Genomic DNA, 17,500 nt, shown 5'->3' with positions numbered 1-17,500 from the left:
TCCTATAGAGCTCCAAAGAGGATATTCTTGGCTGAGGTTACTGGAAAAAGACCTGTAGAACGGCCAAGAAAAGATTGGAGAAGATGCTTGGAGGAGGATGCAAGAATCTTTGGGGAAAACCCGATTGAATGGTTCCATCAGGCAAGGGATAGAGAAGAGTGGAGAATCCTATCATGAGTGGTCATGGGTCAAAATGTGTCCTAAATACCACCGGAGTAGTAGTAGTAGTAGTAGTAGTAGTAGTAGTAGTAGTAGTAGTAGTAGTAGTAGTAGTGATTCCTGTAGCTTCATCCACGAAGCAAGACGTGTCACTTGCAAGATTTCGAAGCAACAGAAGCTCTCCAAGTGGGAAACGGATATGTCTCTACGCCACATAAATGAGTTATGTTACGTAGAGACATACCCGTTTCCGACATGGAGTGCTTCTTCTTCTTCTTCTTCTTCTTCTTTGACTGCATCTTTAACTCAGCCACTGAGGGGGGGCAAGCCAGCCTCAACTTGGTGCCGGTCCCAAGCCCGGGTAAATGGGGAGGGTTGGCGGCAGGATAGGCATCCGGCCATGAAAAATTAGCCAAAACCAATATGGCCAGTGGAAATTGTGAACATCAACGCCACATAGAAGAAGAAGAAGAAGAAGAAGAAGAAGAAGAAGAAGAAGAAGAAGAAGAAGAAGAAGAAGAAGAAGCCCTCCATGTCGGAAACGGATATGTCTCTACACCACATATCTCATTTATGTCATTTTTACATCTTGTTCTACTCTGAGTAACTCATTCCTCCATTGGTGGACACTATAAATTGCCCTTGAAACTGTCTATATTGTCCATAGAGAGGCATAGAGCCCAATTTATTGTCTATAGCCACATTTATTGTCAATAAAATACACCGTCTTGATATAGTCACTCACATATCTTGTATATCATTTACTCCTTACTCTTTATGTTACTATTAACAATTTAGTCACAGTCAGGATGACTTCCTGTCTTCTTTATATATTATTATTAATTATCAATTGTCATCATTATTATTTATTATTCATCAATTATCATCATTATTTTTATTATTATTATTATTATTATTATTATTATTAGTTAAGCTACAACCCCAATTGGAAAAGCAAGATGTTAAAAGCCCAAAGGCTCCAACAGGGAAAAATATCCCCGTGAGGAAAGGAAACAAGGAAATAAATAAACTATTAAAGAAGTAATGAACAATTAAAATAAAATATTTCTAGAACAATAACATTAAAATAGATCTTTCATACGATTAAAAAAAATAAAAAATTAACAAAGGAAGAGAAATACGAGAGAATAACTCACTGATAATGTTAAGGCTAATATCTTGTATTGTTCATTATTTCTAATATCGTTTATCTATTTCCTTATTTCCTTCTCCTCACTCTGCTATTTTTCTGTTGGACACCTTGGGCTTATAGCATCCTGCTTTTCCAACCAGGGTAGTAGCTTAGCTAATAATAATAATAATAATAATAATAATAATAATAATAATAATAATAATAATAATAATAATAATAATAATAATAATAATGGGCTTATAGCATCCTACTTTTCCAACTATAGTTGTAGCTTAGCAAGGAATAATAATAATAATAATAATAATAATAATAATAATAATAATAATAATAATAATAATAATAATAACAACAGTATGTATACAAATACTATGAAGACTGCATGTTTGCACTCTCTCTCTCTCTCTCTCTCTCTCTCTCTCTCTCTCTCTTATAAGACGTTTTCCAAAAGGCTAAGAGGACCATACGCGCCTCACATAACTAACCCATATGCCCATAAACCCTCCAAAGAATTCTCATTTTGGAACGTTGCCTCTTCCCATCTCCATCGAGAAAAAAATGCAGAAAAAAATAATGAAAAATAAAGAAAAAATAAAGAGAAAATAAAGAGAAAATGGCTCAGGAGGGAAGATAAACAGAGAGAGAGAGAGGAGAGAGAGAGAGAGAGAGAGAGAGTGAGTTTTGTATATATGTGTACAACAGAGAGAGAGGTTTGTATATGAAGAGAGAGAGAGAGAGAGAGAGAGAGTGTGTGTGAGAGAGAGAGAGGTGTGTATGTGTGTGTGAGAGAGAGAGAGAGAGAGAGAGAGAGAGAGGGGGGGGGGTTTGTTTGTACGTGTACATATGAGAGAGAGAGAGAGAGAGAGAGAGAGAGAGAGAGAGAGAGAAGCAGAAAGTTGAAATACCAAAAGACATTAGTCGAATGATACGTCATTAAAACCAGATGGAAAATGATTTTACATTGAATCAGCTCAGGTGATTGTGAACATCTGAAGGTCAAGAATCCAATTTCATAATGATTTAACAGCTCAATGGTATGGCTAGTTGTCTTAATGTGTTCTTTGCCCCCAAAAACTGTAGGAATAGACACCAAGATCATCAAATTAGAGTTGATAGTTCTAGAGTATGATGGTTCAAAGGTTTCGGCGGCCATCTTGGACGCCATCTTGAAAAAAAAAAAAAAAAACACTTTTCCGGGGGGTCATAGTTTGATAAACTTTTAGTATGTGAAAAAGTACATTAAAACCTACCAGAATCAGTTGAGAAACCTTTTGTTACAATTTTTTGGGGGTTAAACTGTATTTTGTCCTGACTATACTATGTATGTATGCATACAGCAACCAAGAAAATAAAACATTTCCACCTTAAATCTCTTGCACCAACCTCTGACATCAAACAATAAAAAATTCTCTTTGGCTGCCCCATCCAAAACAGGCATTGTGGCTTAAATGTTATGACAATCGACGCATCATTTAAGAGGTCCATTTCCATAACTGTCATCGGACATTAGCTCTTCAGCAACATCTCAATAGCAGGACCATCCCTACCTTTGGAGCGAATTTGAAAACCAAATAAGCCTTCGCCATAATTCTCTTCGATAATATCCATAAGTTGAGCACACACACCCCCTTCTCTCTCTCTCTCTCTCTCTCTCTCTCTCTCTCTCTCAGGAAAAATTATACATGAAAAAGCAATGGCCGGTGAAAATGACCTCTCTCTCTCTCTCTCTCTCTCTCTCTCTCTCTCTCTCAGGAAAAATTATACAAGGAAAAGCAAGGGCCGGTGAAAATGACCTCTCTCTCTCTCTCTCTCTCTCTCTCTCTCTCTGAATGTGAATATTTGTAAACACAAGAAAAATTATGCAAATAGCAAGGGCCGGTGAAAATGTTAACACACACACTCTCTCTCTCTCTCTCTCTCTCTCTCTCTCTCTGTAAAATATTTCATAAGCGATTAGCAGTGAGGCAGAGTTATCAGGCCATAAAATAAGAGGAGAGCCGGAGTAAAGGCAGACCTTTTTCGAATCTAATCATGTCGTAAACCTTCGCAACATCTTGATAAGAAGCCGATGATGAAATTAATCAAAATTACTAATCAAAATGTCGTTGGACACCGCTGAACCCACATTGAGAACGTAATCACACGGCTTCATTATTTACCCATCTATCGGCGCGAGGAAGAGAGAGAGAGAGAGAGAGAGAGAGAGAGAGAGAGAGAGAGAGAATAATGGTTCTTTAATATAACCACATTCATTACGGTTGTTGTGGCCTGATTAGTAACGTCTCTGCCTGGTAATTGCCAGTCGGGGGTGTCTGCAACCTTACCATCCTTGTGAGCCAAGGTTGGGGGGTTTGGGGGAGCCTATAGGTCTAACTGTTGAGTCCTCAGCAGCCATTGCCTGGCTATCCCTGGTCCTAGCTTGGGTGGAGAGGGGGCTTGGGCGCTGATTATATGATATATGGTCAGTCTCTAGGGCATTGTCCTGATTGATAGGGCAATGTCAATGTCCCTTGCCTCTGCCATTGATGAGCGGCCTTTAAACCTTTAAACATCTGATAATTAAGGAAAACTGTAATTAATGACAACAAACTTGATAACTTTCCATAGAGTGAAGAAGTAGTGAAGGAGATGGTCCAGTATTCTATAGTCTAAATCTTCACATCTCGATCTACACTCGCCTGTCATATATCTGGAGAAATCTCAATAATACAAGGACACTTAGGTGCAGCCTTCAGACAAGAGCACTGGTCTATAATATTAAATTTGGTTTCGAATGATTGATATCTCCTCCTCCTCCTCCCTCCTCCTCCTCCTCCTCCTCCTCCTCCTCCTCCTCCTCCTCCTCCTCCTCATCATCATCATCATCATCATCATCATCATCATTATTATTATTATTATTATTATTATTATTATTATTATTATTATTACTTGCTAAGCTACAACCCAAGTTGGAAAAGCAGAATGTTATAAGCCTAGGATCTCCAACAGGGAAAATCAGCCCAGTGAGGAAGAAAATAAGGAAAAATAAAATATTTTAATAACAGTAACATTAAAATAAATATCTCCTATATAAACTATAAAAACTTTAACAAAAAAAAAAAAAGAGGAAGAGAAACAAGACGGAATAGTGTGCCCGAGTGTACCCTCAAGCAAGAGGACTGTAACCCAAGACAACGGAAGAACATGGTACAGAGGCTATGGCACTACCCAAAACTGGAGAACAATGGTTTTTGGAGTTCTTTTGCTTGAGGGTACACTTCGGCACACTATTTTATCTTATTTCTCTTCCTCTTGCTTGGTTAAGTTTTAATAGTTTATTTAGTAAATATTTAATTTAATGTTGTTACTGGTCTTGAAATATTTTATTTTTCCTGTTTCCTTTCCTCACTGGGCTATTTTTCCTGTTGAAGCCCGTAGGATTATAGCATCCTGCTTTTCCAACTAGGGTTGTAGCTTAGCAAGTAATAATAATAATAATAATAATAATAATAATAATAATAATAATAATAATAATAATCATCATCATCATCATCATACTAATAATAATAATCATAATAATAATAATAATAAACAAACAGGAATATTCTTGGGATCCATTATAATAATAATAATAATAATAATAATAATAATAATAATAATAATAACAAATAAATAAATAAATAAACAGCAACATTCTTGAGATCCATAATAATAATAATAATAATAATAATAATAATAATAATAATAATAATAATAATAATAATAATAAACAAACAGGAATATTCTTGGGATCCATTATAATAATAATAATAATAATAATAATAATAATAATAATAATAACAAATAAATAAATAAATAAACAGCAACATTCTTGAGATCCATAATAATAATAATAATAATAATACTAATAATAATAATAATAATAATAATAATAATAATAATAAACAAACAGGAATATTCTTGACATCCACCTTTACTATATCGACTAATAATATGAACGACACATACATTTGAAAACACGGGACACGAGATATATCAACGTAAACATTCTTACCTAAATCAAAACTTGAAAGCAGTATGACTCGCGTACAAACCTGAAAAAAAAAATAAAAGTAAATTTAATTAATTGCATTTAAATCTATAATATGGTAGTTGAATCAGTTGAACTTCAAAAGTTCAAAGTTGGAAAATGTGATATATATAAAAGAACAACAAAATACTCCTCAAGTATGAATATTAAAATAAATAAAAAAAATAGTTTCATCATATTTCAAATATTAATAAAAAGGGCTGAGAAGGGAATAGTGTCACTTAAGAAATTTATAACATTAATTAAACGAATCTGGGAAATTGAGGGTTAAAAAAAAATTAAAATGATTTTTGCCATTAAAAAAGAATAAGCTTGGACCGTAATGTGTTGATTAATTTCACCTGAAGAAAAAAGGAAAATATGATAAATACTGTATGAAAGAGATCCAAAATGCTCCTCAAGTATGAATATTGAAATAAAAAAAAAGTTTCATCATATTTCAAATATTAATAAAAAGGGTTGGGACGGATATGGTGTCACTGATGCAAATTATAACACTTGATAAACGAATCTGGGAAATTGAGGATTTATAAAAAACATGAAAATGATTTTTACCATTAAAAAAAAATAAGCTTGGACCATTAAGTTATTTTGATTAACTTCACCTGAACTAAAATAATAAGGAAAATGTGATATATATCAAAGAACAACAAAATACTCCTCAAGTATGAATATTGAAATAATTTTAAAAAAAATAGTTTCATCATATTTCAAATATTAATAAAAAGGGCTGAGAAGGGAATAGTGTCACTTAAGAAAATTATAACATTAATTAAAACGAATCTGGGAAATTGAGGATTAAAAAAAAAAAACATGAAAATTAATTTTACCATTAAAAAAAATAAGCTTGGACTGGAATGTGTTGATTAATTTCACCTGAAAAAAAAATAAGAAAAAAAAATGTGATAAATACTGTATGAAAGAAATCCAAAATACTCCTCAAGTATGAATATTGAAATAAATTAAAAAAAAATAGTTTCATCATATTTCAAATATTAATAAAAAGGGGTGAGACGGGAATACTGTCAATAAAGCAAATTATAACATTAATTGAACGAATCTGGGAAATTGAGGTTTTAAAAAATCTCACTCACCTCATTTTCCACACCGAATAATTTCCTCTCAAAAAGCTAATTTATTAAAAAAAAAAAATTCTCAAAAAGCTAATTTATTAAAAATATTTTTTTTCCTCAAAAAGCTATTTTATTAAAAATATTTTTTTCTCAAAAACCTAATTTATTAAAAACCTTTTTTTCTCTCAAAAAAGCCAATTTATTAAAAAATATTTTTTTTTTTTTTTTACATTGAACATTGATAAAGAAAACTTCGGCCGCCGATGGCTTCAACCGTTAATTGAGGCCTTTACCAACTCATTTCTAACAAGTTGTAACCTTACTTGCTCTCATTAGTCTGCGATTCTTAAACTCTCGGAGACTTTTACGTTTCGGAATTTCTTGGACATCTTTATATATATACTGTATATACACTCACACACACACACACACACACATATATATATATATATATATATATATATATAAATTTATATATATTTATACATATATATACATATATATATAATGTATATATATATAGATATATATATACATATAAATATATCTATATATACATATATATATATATATATATATATATATTCATATATATATATATATATATATGTATATATATATATATATATATATATATATAATTTATATATATCCTGCTATATTGGTAGTTCGAAGACTACATAGACTTATAAACGAGTCGTAAATATACAGTCATGTTAACCGGTTATTAATATTATCATTACTACCTAAGCTAAAACCATGGTTGGAAAAGCAGGATGCTATAAGCCCAAAGGCTCCAATAGGGAAAAATAGCACAGTGAGGAAAGGAATTAAGGAAATATTTAAACTACTACAGAAGTAATGAACAATTAAAATAAAATATTTCAAGAAAAGTAACATCATTCCAATTTAGCTTTCATATATAAACTATAAAAATGATTATGTTAGCCTGTTCAAAATAAAAAAAATAAAACATTAGTATTGCTTCGTCATATTCGTCATCACCATTTTTCAAATTCATGAGTATCATTATTTTCATATGAAAATCATAACGCTAATATAAAAAAAAACATATAATAAAACTGGCAGGAAAACATTTAAGAAAAATCCCTTCAAGATTATCATTTCGTCATATTCTTAATGAATATATTCGTTTCCGGTGATTTAGCGTTACTATTATTTCGTCATATTCTTCATCAACATTTCCATCTTCTTGAAAATCATCGTTTCCATTGGTTTATTATTTGTATTACTTCCTCACATTCTTTATCATTTCATATTAAGGAGTATCATAATTTCGTATTCATGATAATCCTCGTTTCCGGTGATTTAGCGTTTGTTTTTGTTTTCCCATATTCTTCATCACCATTTTCATATTCATATCATAATGATATAATTTTCATATGTAAATCATAACGTTTTCGGTTTCACATTATTCATCGCCATTTTCATATTTCTGTTATAATTGAAACGTCTCAGATTATTCACTTTTAATGAAAACACCTTCAATCTGAGTTGTATATTTCCATAAACTATTGCTACTTTACAAACAAAATAATAATAATAATAATAACAATAATAATAATGATGATAATAATAGTAATAATAATAATAATGGTGATGATGATGACTAATAGTAATTAGTAGTAACAACAACGATAATAATAATAATAATAATAATAATAATATTAATAATAATAATAACATTCTTGAATATCATCGTTTCCGTTGATTTATTATTTGTATTGCTTCCTCACATTCTTCATCACCATTTTCATATTCATATCAAAATGATATAATTTTCATATGTAAATTGTAACGCTAATATCGAATAAAGATATAACTGGCAGCAAAACATTAAACAAAAATCAAGCTATTACTGTGGCATTATAAAAAGGACCCATTTTTCCACTCTAAATTCCGAAGTAAACAATTCTTCTCTAATCCAAAATTGCTCATTTGTTCGCACTTTTTAATTTGGTATTTTAACGTCAACGTACTCGGGACTGGAATGATATTATCCCATCTAATAAATATAGTTTTATCGGACATTTTATCACAAATACATTTGTTCCAAATGCCGTAGTTTACTTTTTAATTAAAGTTTATGTATTATGTGTCTTCAAAGAGAGAGATAGAAATTTTTTGAGAAAAAGACACTCTAATTATAAATTCTTTGAGAGATGTTTGAATTACATTGAGAGAGAGAGAGAGAGAGAGAGAGAGAGAGAGAGAGAGAATCTAAATTCTATGAGAGAGAGAGAGAGAGAGAGAGAGAGAGAGAGAGAGAGAGAACTTGAATTTGTAAATTCTTTGAGAGAGAGAGAGAGAGAGAGAGAGAGAGAGAGAGATCCTTTCTGAACCAAACAAGCCTCAACTGAATCCTCTTAATTTTCCCGGAGCCATAAATCCTCTGAGAGGAGGAGGAGGAGGAGGATGAGGAGGAAGAGGAGGAGGAAGAGGAGTAGGAGGAGGAGGAGGTTGTAGGAAAAGTTCCTTTCCTTAAATTTCTCTAAGAATTCAATTCCGATTCGTCAGGAAGAAAAACAAAAGAATGGGATGAAGTCCAAGAGAAACGAAAGGATGGGAAGAAGTGCAAGAGAAACGAAAGGATGGGAAGAAATGGAAGAGAAACGAAAGGATGGGAAGAAATGGAAGAGAAACGAAAGGATAGGAAGAAGTGCAAGAGAAACGAAAGGATGGGAAGATGTGCAAGAGAAACGAAAGGATGGCAAGAAATGGAAGAGAATCGAAAGGATGGGAAGAAGTGCAAGAGAAACGAAAGGATGGGAAGAAATGGAAGAGAAACGAAAGGATAGGAAGAAATGCAAGAGAAACGAAAAGATGGGAAGAAGTGCAAGAGAAACGAAAGGATGGGAAGAAATGGAAGAGAAACGAAAGGATGGGAAGAAATGGAAGAGAAACGAAAGGATAGGAAGAAGTGCAAGAGAAACGAAAGGATGGGAAGATGTGCAAGAGAAACGAAAGGATGGCAAGAAATGGAAGAGAATCGAAAGGATGGGAAGAAGTGCAAGAGAAACGAAAGGATGGGAAGAAATGGAAGAGAAACGAAAGGATAGGAAGAAATGCAAGAGAAACGAAAGGATGGGAAGATGTGCAAGAGAAACGAAAGGATGGGAAGAAATGGAAGAGAAACGAAAGGATGGGAAGATGTGTAAGAGAAACGAAAGGATGGGAAGAAATGGAAGAGAAACGAAAGGATGGGAAGAAGTGCAAGAGAAACGAAAGGATGGGAAGATGTGCAAGAGAAACGAAAGGATGGGAAGAAATGGAAGAGAATCGAAAGGATGGGAAGAATTGCAAGAGAAACGAAAGGATGGGAAGAAGTGCAAGAGAAACGAAAGGATGGGAAGAAATGGAAGAGAAACGAAAGGATGGGAAGATGTGCAAGAGAAACGAAAGGATGGGAAGATGTGCAAGAGAAACGAAAGGACGGGAAGAAATGGAAGAGACGCGAAAGGATGGGAAGAAGTGCAAGAGAAACGAAAGGATGGGAAGATGTGCAAGAGAAACGAAAGGATGGGAAGAAATGGAAGAGAAACGAAAGGATGGGAAGATGTGTAAGAGAAACGAAAGGATGGGAAGAAGTGCAAGAGAAACGAAAGGATGGGAAGATGTGCAAGAGAAACGAAAGGATGGGAAGAAATGGAAGAGAATCGAAAGGATGGGAAGAAGTGCAAGAGAAAAGAAAGGATGGGAAGAAGTGCAAGAGAAACGAAAGGATGGGAAGATGTGCAAGAGAAACGAAAGGATGAGAAGATGTGCAAGAGAAACGAAAGGATGGGAAGAAATGGAAGAGAAACGAAAGGATGGGAAGAAGTGCAAGAGAAACGAAAGGATGGGAAGATGTGCAAGAGAAACGAAAGGATGGGAAGAAGTGCAAGAGAAACGAAAGGATGGGAAGATGTGCAAGAGAAACGAAAGGATGGGAAGAAATGGAAGAGAAACGAAAGGATGGGAAGATGTGCAAGAGAAACGAAAGGATGGGAAGAAGTGCAAGAGAAACGAAAGGATGGGAAGATGTGCAAGAGAAACGAAAGGATGGGAAGAAATGGAAGAGAAATGAAAGGATGGGAAGAAGTGCAAGAGAAACGAAAGGATGGGAAGATGTGCAAGAGAAACGAAAGGATGGGAAGAAGTGCAAGAGAAACGAAAGGATGAGAAGAAGTGCAAGAGAAACGAAAGGATGGGGAGAAATGGAAGAGAAATGAAAGGATGGGAAGAAGTGCAAGAGAAACGAAAGGATGGGAAGATGTGCAAGAGAAACGAAAGGATGGGAAGAAATGGAAGAGAAATGAAAGGATGGGAAGAAGTGCAAGAGAAATGAAAGGATGGGAAGAAGTGCAAGAGAAACGAAAGGATGGGAAGATGTGCAAGAGAAACGAAAGGATGGGAAGAAGTGCAAGAGAAACGAAAGGATGGGGAGAAATGGAAGAGAAACGAAAGGATGGGAAGAAGTGCAAGAGAAACGAAAGGATGGGAAGATGTGCAAGAGAAACGAAAGGATGGGAAGAAATGGAAGAGAAATGAAAGGATGGGAAGAAGTGCAAGAGAAATGAAAGGATGGGAAGAAGTGCAAGAGAAACGAAAGGATGGGAAGATGTGCAAGAGAAACGAAAGGATGGGAAGAAGTGCAAGAGAAACGAAAGGATGAGAAGAAGTGCAAGAGAAACGAAAGGATGGGGAGAAATGAAAGGATGGGAAGAAGTGCAAGAGAAATGAAAGGATGGGAAGAAGTGCAAGAGAAACGAAAGGATGGGAAGAAATGGAAGTGAAACGAAAGGATGGGAAGAAGTGCAAGAGAAACGAAAGGATGAGAAGAAGTGCAAGAGAAACGAAAGGATGAGAAGAAGTGCAAGAGAAACGAAAGGATGGGAAGAAATGGAAGTGAAACGAAAGGATGAGAAGAAGTGCAAGAGAAACGAAAGGATGAGAAGAAGTGCAAGAGAAACGAAAGGATGAGAAGAAGTGCAAGAGAAACGAAAGGATGAGAAGAAGTGCAAGAGAAACGAAAGGATGAGAAGAAGTGCAAGAGAAACGAAAGGATGAGAAGAAGTGCAAGAGAAACGAAAGGATGAGAAGAAGTGCAAGAGAAACGAAAGGATGAGAAGAAGTGCAAGAGAAACGAAAGGATGAGAAGAAGTGCAAGAGAAACGAAAGGATGAGAAGAAGTGCAAGAGAAACGAAAGGATGAGAAGAAGTGCAAGAGAAACGAAAGGATGGGAAGAAATGGAAGTGAAACGAAAGGATGGGAAGAAGTGCAAGAGAAATGAAAGGATGGGAAGAAGTGCAAGAGAAACGAAAGGATGGGAAGAAATGGAAGAGAAACGAAAGGATGGGAAGATGTGCAAGAGAAATGAAAGGATGGGAAGAAGTGCAAGAGAAACGAAAGGATGAGAAGAAGTGCAAGAGAAACGAAAGGATGGGAAGAAATGGAAGTGAAACGAAAGGATGGGAAGAAGTGCAAGAGAAACGAAAGGATGAGAAGAAGTGCAAGAGAAACGAAAGGATGGGGAGAAATAAAAGGATGGGAAGAAGTGCAAGAGCAACGAAAGGATGAGAAGAAGTGCAAGAGAAACGAAAGGATGGGAAGAAATGGAAGAGAAACGAAAGGATGGGAAGAAGTGGCTGTTCGAAAGGCGGGTTTAAATAGAGAGTTTTCTCACAATTTCTGGAATAAATATTGGGCATTGGATTACGTTTAGTTGATACTGCGTGGATTGGAACAAAACTCTAATATACTTTGGGGAGAGAGAGAGAGAGAGAGAGAGAGAGAGAGAGAGAGAGAGAGAGAGTTGCATACGTAGCCAGTACCTAGTGAATGGTTTCGGCGTACAGATACTGTAAAAATAACAAATACAGCTACAGCGACTGTATTTACAAAGTGCTTCGTTTCAAAATAATAGACTCTTTCGTTGCCCTTCTGGTCAAACAATAGCTCAGTGCAAATTTGCAGGAGTAGAAATAAAAGCCTAAAACAAAAAGCAGCATTGGTGATTGTTTAAAAGAATTCGCTAAACCTTAAATAACGGAGTTTGTAGAAAAGAAACAAGTTCTCTCAAGTACTTAGACCAATGCTGAAATTTCTCTATACAATATCTACTTACAATCTTTTTTCGTTTAACAAGTTTCCTTGTAATTCTGAAATTTGAAGTTATAACCTGAGTGGGGCATTTGAAGAACCAACTCAAGTACTACATTTGAAGCTATAACTCGTGTTTAGCATTTGAAGTTTTAACTTGAGTGTAACATCTAAAGTTAAAACTCGAGTATACAAATTGAAGTTACAACCTGGGTAGAGCATTTAAAAGTTATTACTCGAGTTTAGCATTTAAAGATATAACTCCAGTATAGCATTTGAAGTAATAAATCGAGTATAACATTTGAAGTTAAATCTATAGTAAAGCATTTGAAGGTATTACTCGAACATAGCTTTTGAAGTTACAACTCGAGTATAGCATTTGAAAGTATAACTCAAGTAGAGTATTTGAAGTTATAACTCGAGTACAGCATTTGAAGTTATAACTCGAGTACAGCATTTGAAGTTATAACTGGAGTATAGCTCAAGTGATGCTTCTAAAAGATAGCTGTGAGAGCTAATAAGAAAGTTTTTATTACCAGTATTACTTAAGTTTAAAATCTTCAGAAACATACAAAACTAAAATTATTGCAAATATTGCAAATTTATTTCACTCAAAATTTGTAAACGAATGTTTTCCAGTTCATGCAATAAATTCAATCAACTAAAAGTTTATTTAAAAATGTAGATTATGTATTAATGTATTTATATGATTCTTTATTAAGCTATTTACATTTATCATCTCAGTTATCCATCCATCCATATACCAAGGCACTTCCCCCAATTTTGGGGGGTAGCCGACACCAACAATGAAACAAAACAAAAAGGGGACCTCTACTCTCTATGTTCTTTCAGCCTAATCAGGGACTCAACCGAGTTCAGCTGGTACTGCTAGGGTGCCACAGCCCAACCTCACACATTTCCACCACAGATGAAGCTTCATAATGCTGACTCCCCTACTACTGCTACCTCCGCGGTCATCCAAGGCACCGGAGGAAGCAGCAGGGCCTACTGGAACTGCGTCACAATCGCTTGCCATTCATTCCTATTTCTAGCACGCTCTCTTGCCTCTCTCACATCTATCCTCCTATAACCCAGAGCTTTCTTCACACCATCCATCCACCCAAACCTTGGCCTTCCTCTTGTACTTCTCCCATCAACTCTTGCATTCATCACCTTCTTTAGCAGACAACCATTTTCCATTCTCTCAACATGGCCAAACCACCTCAACACATTCATATCCACTCTAGCCACTAACTCATTTCTTACACCCGTTCTCTCCCTCATCACTTCGTTCCTAACCCTATCTACTCGAGATACACCAGCCATACTCCTCAGACACTTCATCTCAAACACATTCAATTTCTGTCTCTCCATCACTTTCATTCCCCACAACTCCGATCCATACATCACAGTTGGTACAATCACTTTCTCATATAGAACTCTCTTTACATTCATGCCCAACCCTCTATTTTTTTTACTACTCCCTTAACTACCCCCAACAATTTGCAACCTTCATTCACTCTCTGACGTACATCTGCTTCCCCTCCACCATTTGCTGCAACAATAGACCCCCAAGTACTTAAACTGATCCACCTCCTCAGGTAACTCTCCATTCAACATGACATTCAACCTTGCACCACCTTCCCTTCTCGTACATCTCATAACCTTACTCTTACCCACATTAACTCTCAACTTCCTTCTCTCACACACCCTTCCAAATTCTGTCACTAGTCGGTCAAACTTCTCTTCTGTGTCTGCTACCAGTACAGTATCATCCGCAAACAACAACTGATTTACCTCCCATTCATGGTCATTCTCGCCTACCAGTTTTAATCCTCGTCCAAGCACCGAGCATTCACCTCTCTCACCACTCCATCAACATACAAGTTAAACAACCACGGCGACATCACACATCCCTGTCTCAGCCACAATCTCACCGGAAACCAATCACTCACTTCATTTCCTATTCTAACACATGCTTTACTACCTTTGTAGAAACTTTTCACTGCTTGCAACAACCTTCCACCAACTCCATATAACCTCATCACATTCCACATTGCTTCCCTATCAACTCTATCATATGCTTTCTCCAGATCCATAAACGCAACATACACCTCCTTACCTTTTGCTAAATATTTCTCGCATATCTGCCTAACTGTAAAAATCTGATTCATACAACCCCTACCTATTCTAAAACCACCCTGTACTTCCAAGATTGCATTCTCTGTTTTATCCTTAATCCTAATAATCAATACTCTACCATACACTTTTCCAACTACACCCAACAAACTAATACCTCTTGAATTACAACACTCATGCACATCTGCTTTACCCTTATATAGGGGTACAATACATGCACAAACCCAATCTACTGGTACCATTGACAACACAAAACACATATTAAACAATCTCACCAACCATTTAAGTACAGTCACACCCCCTTCTTTCAACATCTCAGCTTTCACACCATCCATACCAGATGCTTTTCCTACTCTCGTTTCATCTAGTGCTCTCCTCACTTCATCTATTATAATCTCTCTCTCTCATTCTCATGTCCCATCATTGGCACCTCAACACCTGGAACAGCAATTATATCTGCCTCCCTATTATCCTCAACATTCAGCAAACTTTCAAAATATTCCGCCCACCTTTCCCTTGCCTCCTCTCCTTTTAACAACCTTCCATTTCCATCTTTCACTGTCTCTTCAATTCTTGCGCCAACCTTCCTTACTCTCTTCACTTCTTTCCAAAACTTCTTCTTATTCTCTTCATATGACTGACCCAATCCCTGACCCCACCTCAGGTCAGCTGCCCTCTTTGCCTCATGTACCTTGTGCTTTACTTCCACATTTTTCTCTCTATATTTTTCATACTTCTCTATACTATTACTCTGCAGCATTTCTTCAAAAGCCCTCTTTTTCGCTTCCACTTTTACCTTCACTCCTTCATTCCACCATTAACTGCCCTTCCTCATGCTGACTCCAACAACCTTCTTGCCACATACATCACTTGCAATCCCAACAAAATTTTCTTTTACTAACTTCCACTCCTCCTCTAAATTACCAGTTTCTCTTACTCTCACCTCGTCATATGCCATTTTCAACCTTTCCTGATATTTACTTTTTACCCATGGTTTTATTAGCTCTTCAATCCTCACTACCTCCCTATTACATCCACCTACTCTATTTCCCCTAACCTTTTGCTACAACTAATTTTCCTTCCACGAAAAAATGATCAGACATACCGTTAGCCATACCCCTAAACACGTGCACGTCTTTCAATCTTCCAAACATTCTTTTAGTTATCAACGCATAATCCATTAATGCCCTTTCTACTACTCTTCCATTTGCCACTCTTACCCATGTTTTATATATATATATATATATATATATATATAAATATATATATATATATATATATATACTGTATACATACATATATATATATGTATGTATACAGTATATATATATACATATATATATATATATATATATACTATATACATACATATATATATAATATATATATATACAGTATATATATATATATATATATATATCCCTTGAAGTGAATTGAACTGAAAAAAACTTAAAATTCTGATTTCCAATTCGTACCAAACTATGTTTTAATTAAACTCCTGGAATAGAAATAAATTGATTCTAGAGATATTTCTATTCAAACTGAAGAAATGATGAGAGATTCAATATAAATTCAAAATAGCAAGAAAAAAAAACAGTGGTTGATGATTTTTACGATGGTTATTTCTCATTTTAAGGCTTCAATTCTATCTTAAACTGACCTACCATTTTAATTCATATGTATATGTATGTATGTGTATATATATATATATATATATATATATGTATATATATATATATATATATATGTATATATATAATATATATATATCTACATATTTATGTATATATATATTATATATATACATATTTATATATATGTAAATATATATATATATATATATATATATATTTATATATATGTATGTATACTGTATATATATATATATATATATATGCAAGTATGGATGACATATATATGTACGAACATAAATGGTCTATATACATATATATATATATATATATATATTTCGTTGTTGATAATTGGACAAGCTATTATTACCTCCGCCAACAAAGTTGGGAGAAAGTTATATTTTCGCCCCTATTTGTCTCTTTGTCTGTTCGTGTTTGTTTGTTTGTTAACAATTTCCTTCGGGGAATAATTGTTATGTTTTGACGTGGAAGTGATTCAATTTTGAAAGTCCTAGGTCAAAGGTCAAGGTCAAGGTTAAGCGAAAGATCAACCGAATTAACCCTAACCTTAACCCCAAGTTAGCGCATGGTTGTCCCACAGACTTCAAATACGCCTGCGCTATAAATTGATTCTGGAAAAGACAAGCTAGTTTCGAGAAATCAGCTGCCGTGGCGGAGGTCTGCACTCTCAGTTCTTTTCTAATTTCTTAATCTATTAGGTCTTTCTGCAATCATGATAAAACGGTAAAACCAGAGTCAATCAGTCAGTCAGTCAGATGATCTTCATGTTAAGCCGAAAGACATTTCATTTGAAGACCAGAGAGAGAGAGAGAGAGAGAGAGAGAGAGAGAAAGAGAGAGAGAGAGAGTCAGTCAGTCAGTCAGATGATCTTCATGTTAAGCCGAAAGACATTTCGTTTGAACACCAGAGAGAGAGAGAGAGAGAGAGAGAGAGAGAGAGAGAGTCAGTCAGTCTGTCAGATGATCTTCATGTTAAGCTGAAAGACATTTCGTTTGAAGACCAGAGAGAGAGAGAGAGAGAGAGAGAGAGAGAGAGAGTCAGTCAGTCAGTCAGATGATCTTCATGTTAAGCCGAAAGACATTTCGTTTGAAGACGAGAGAGAGAGAGAGAGAGAGAGAGAGAGAGAGAGTAAGTCAGTCAGTCAGATGATCTTCA

General features: G+C 35.1%; 2 protein-coding genes across 2 annotated transcripts; both read left to right on the top strand.

The window, feature by feature from the left end:
* Positions 1-582: 582 nt before the first annotated feature.
* On the top strand, positions 583-10,036 carry LOC137641096 (cylicin-2-like). The gene is made up of 2 exons (XM_068373541.1): positions 583-693; positions 8,990-10,036. The coding sequence occupies exons 1-2, from the start codon at positions 583-585 to the stop codon at positions 10,034-10,036; spliced, it is 1,158 nt and encodes a 385-aa protein (XP_068229642.1).
* A 13-nt stretch (positions 10,037-10,049) lies between these two features.
* LOC137641095 (uncharacterized) lies at positions 10,050-10,538 on the top strand. Its single transcript, XM_068373540.1, has one exon. The coding sequence runs from the start codon at positions 10,050-10,052 to the stop codon at positions 10,536-10,538; it is 489 nt and encodes a 162-aa protein (XP_068229641.1).
* The last annotated feature ends 6,962 nt before the right edge of the window (positions 10,539-17,500 follow it).

Source organism: Palaemon carinicauda, chromosome 5, assembly GCF_036898095.1.
Source record: "Palaemon carinicauda isolate YSFRI2023 chromosome 5, ASM3689809v2, whole genome shotgun sequence".
Lineage (NCBI taxonomy): Eukaryota > Metazoa > Arthropoda > Malacostraca > Decapoda > Palaemonidae > Palaemon > Palaemon carinicauda.
Note: the sequence above shows the minus strand (reverse complement) of the source record. Positions and strands in the feature narration are given on the sequence as shown.

Excerpts from the sequence above, each read along its gene's own strand:
- LOC137641096 (XM_068373541.1), top strand. The coding sequence starts at position 583 with ATGGCCAGTGGAAATTGTGAACATCAACGCCACATAGAAGAAGAAGAA. Across the intron at positions 694-8,989 it reads AAGAAGAAGAAGCCCTCCAT|GAAGAAAAACAAAAGAATGG; the intron begins GTCGGAAACGGA and ends CCGATTCGTCAG.
- LOC137641095 (XM_068373540.1), top strand. The coding sequence starts at position 10,050 with ATGGGAAGAAGTGCAAGAGAAACGAAAGGATGGGAAGATGTGCAAGAG.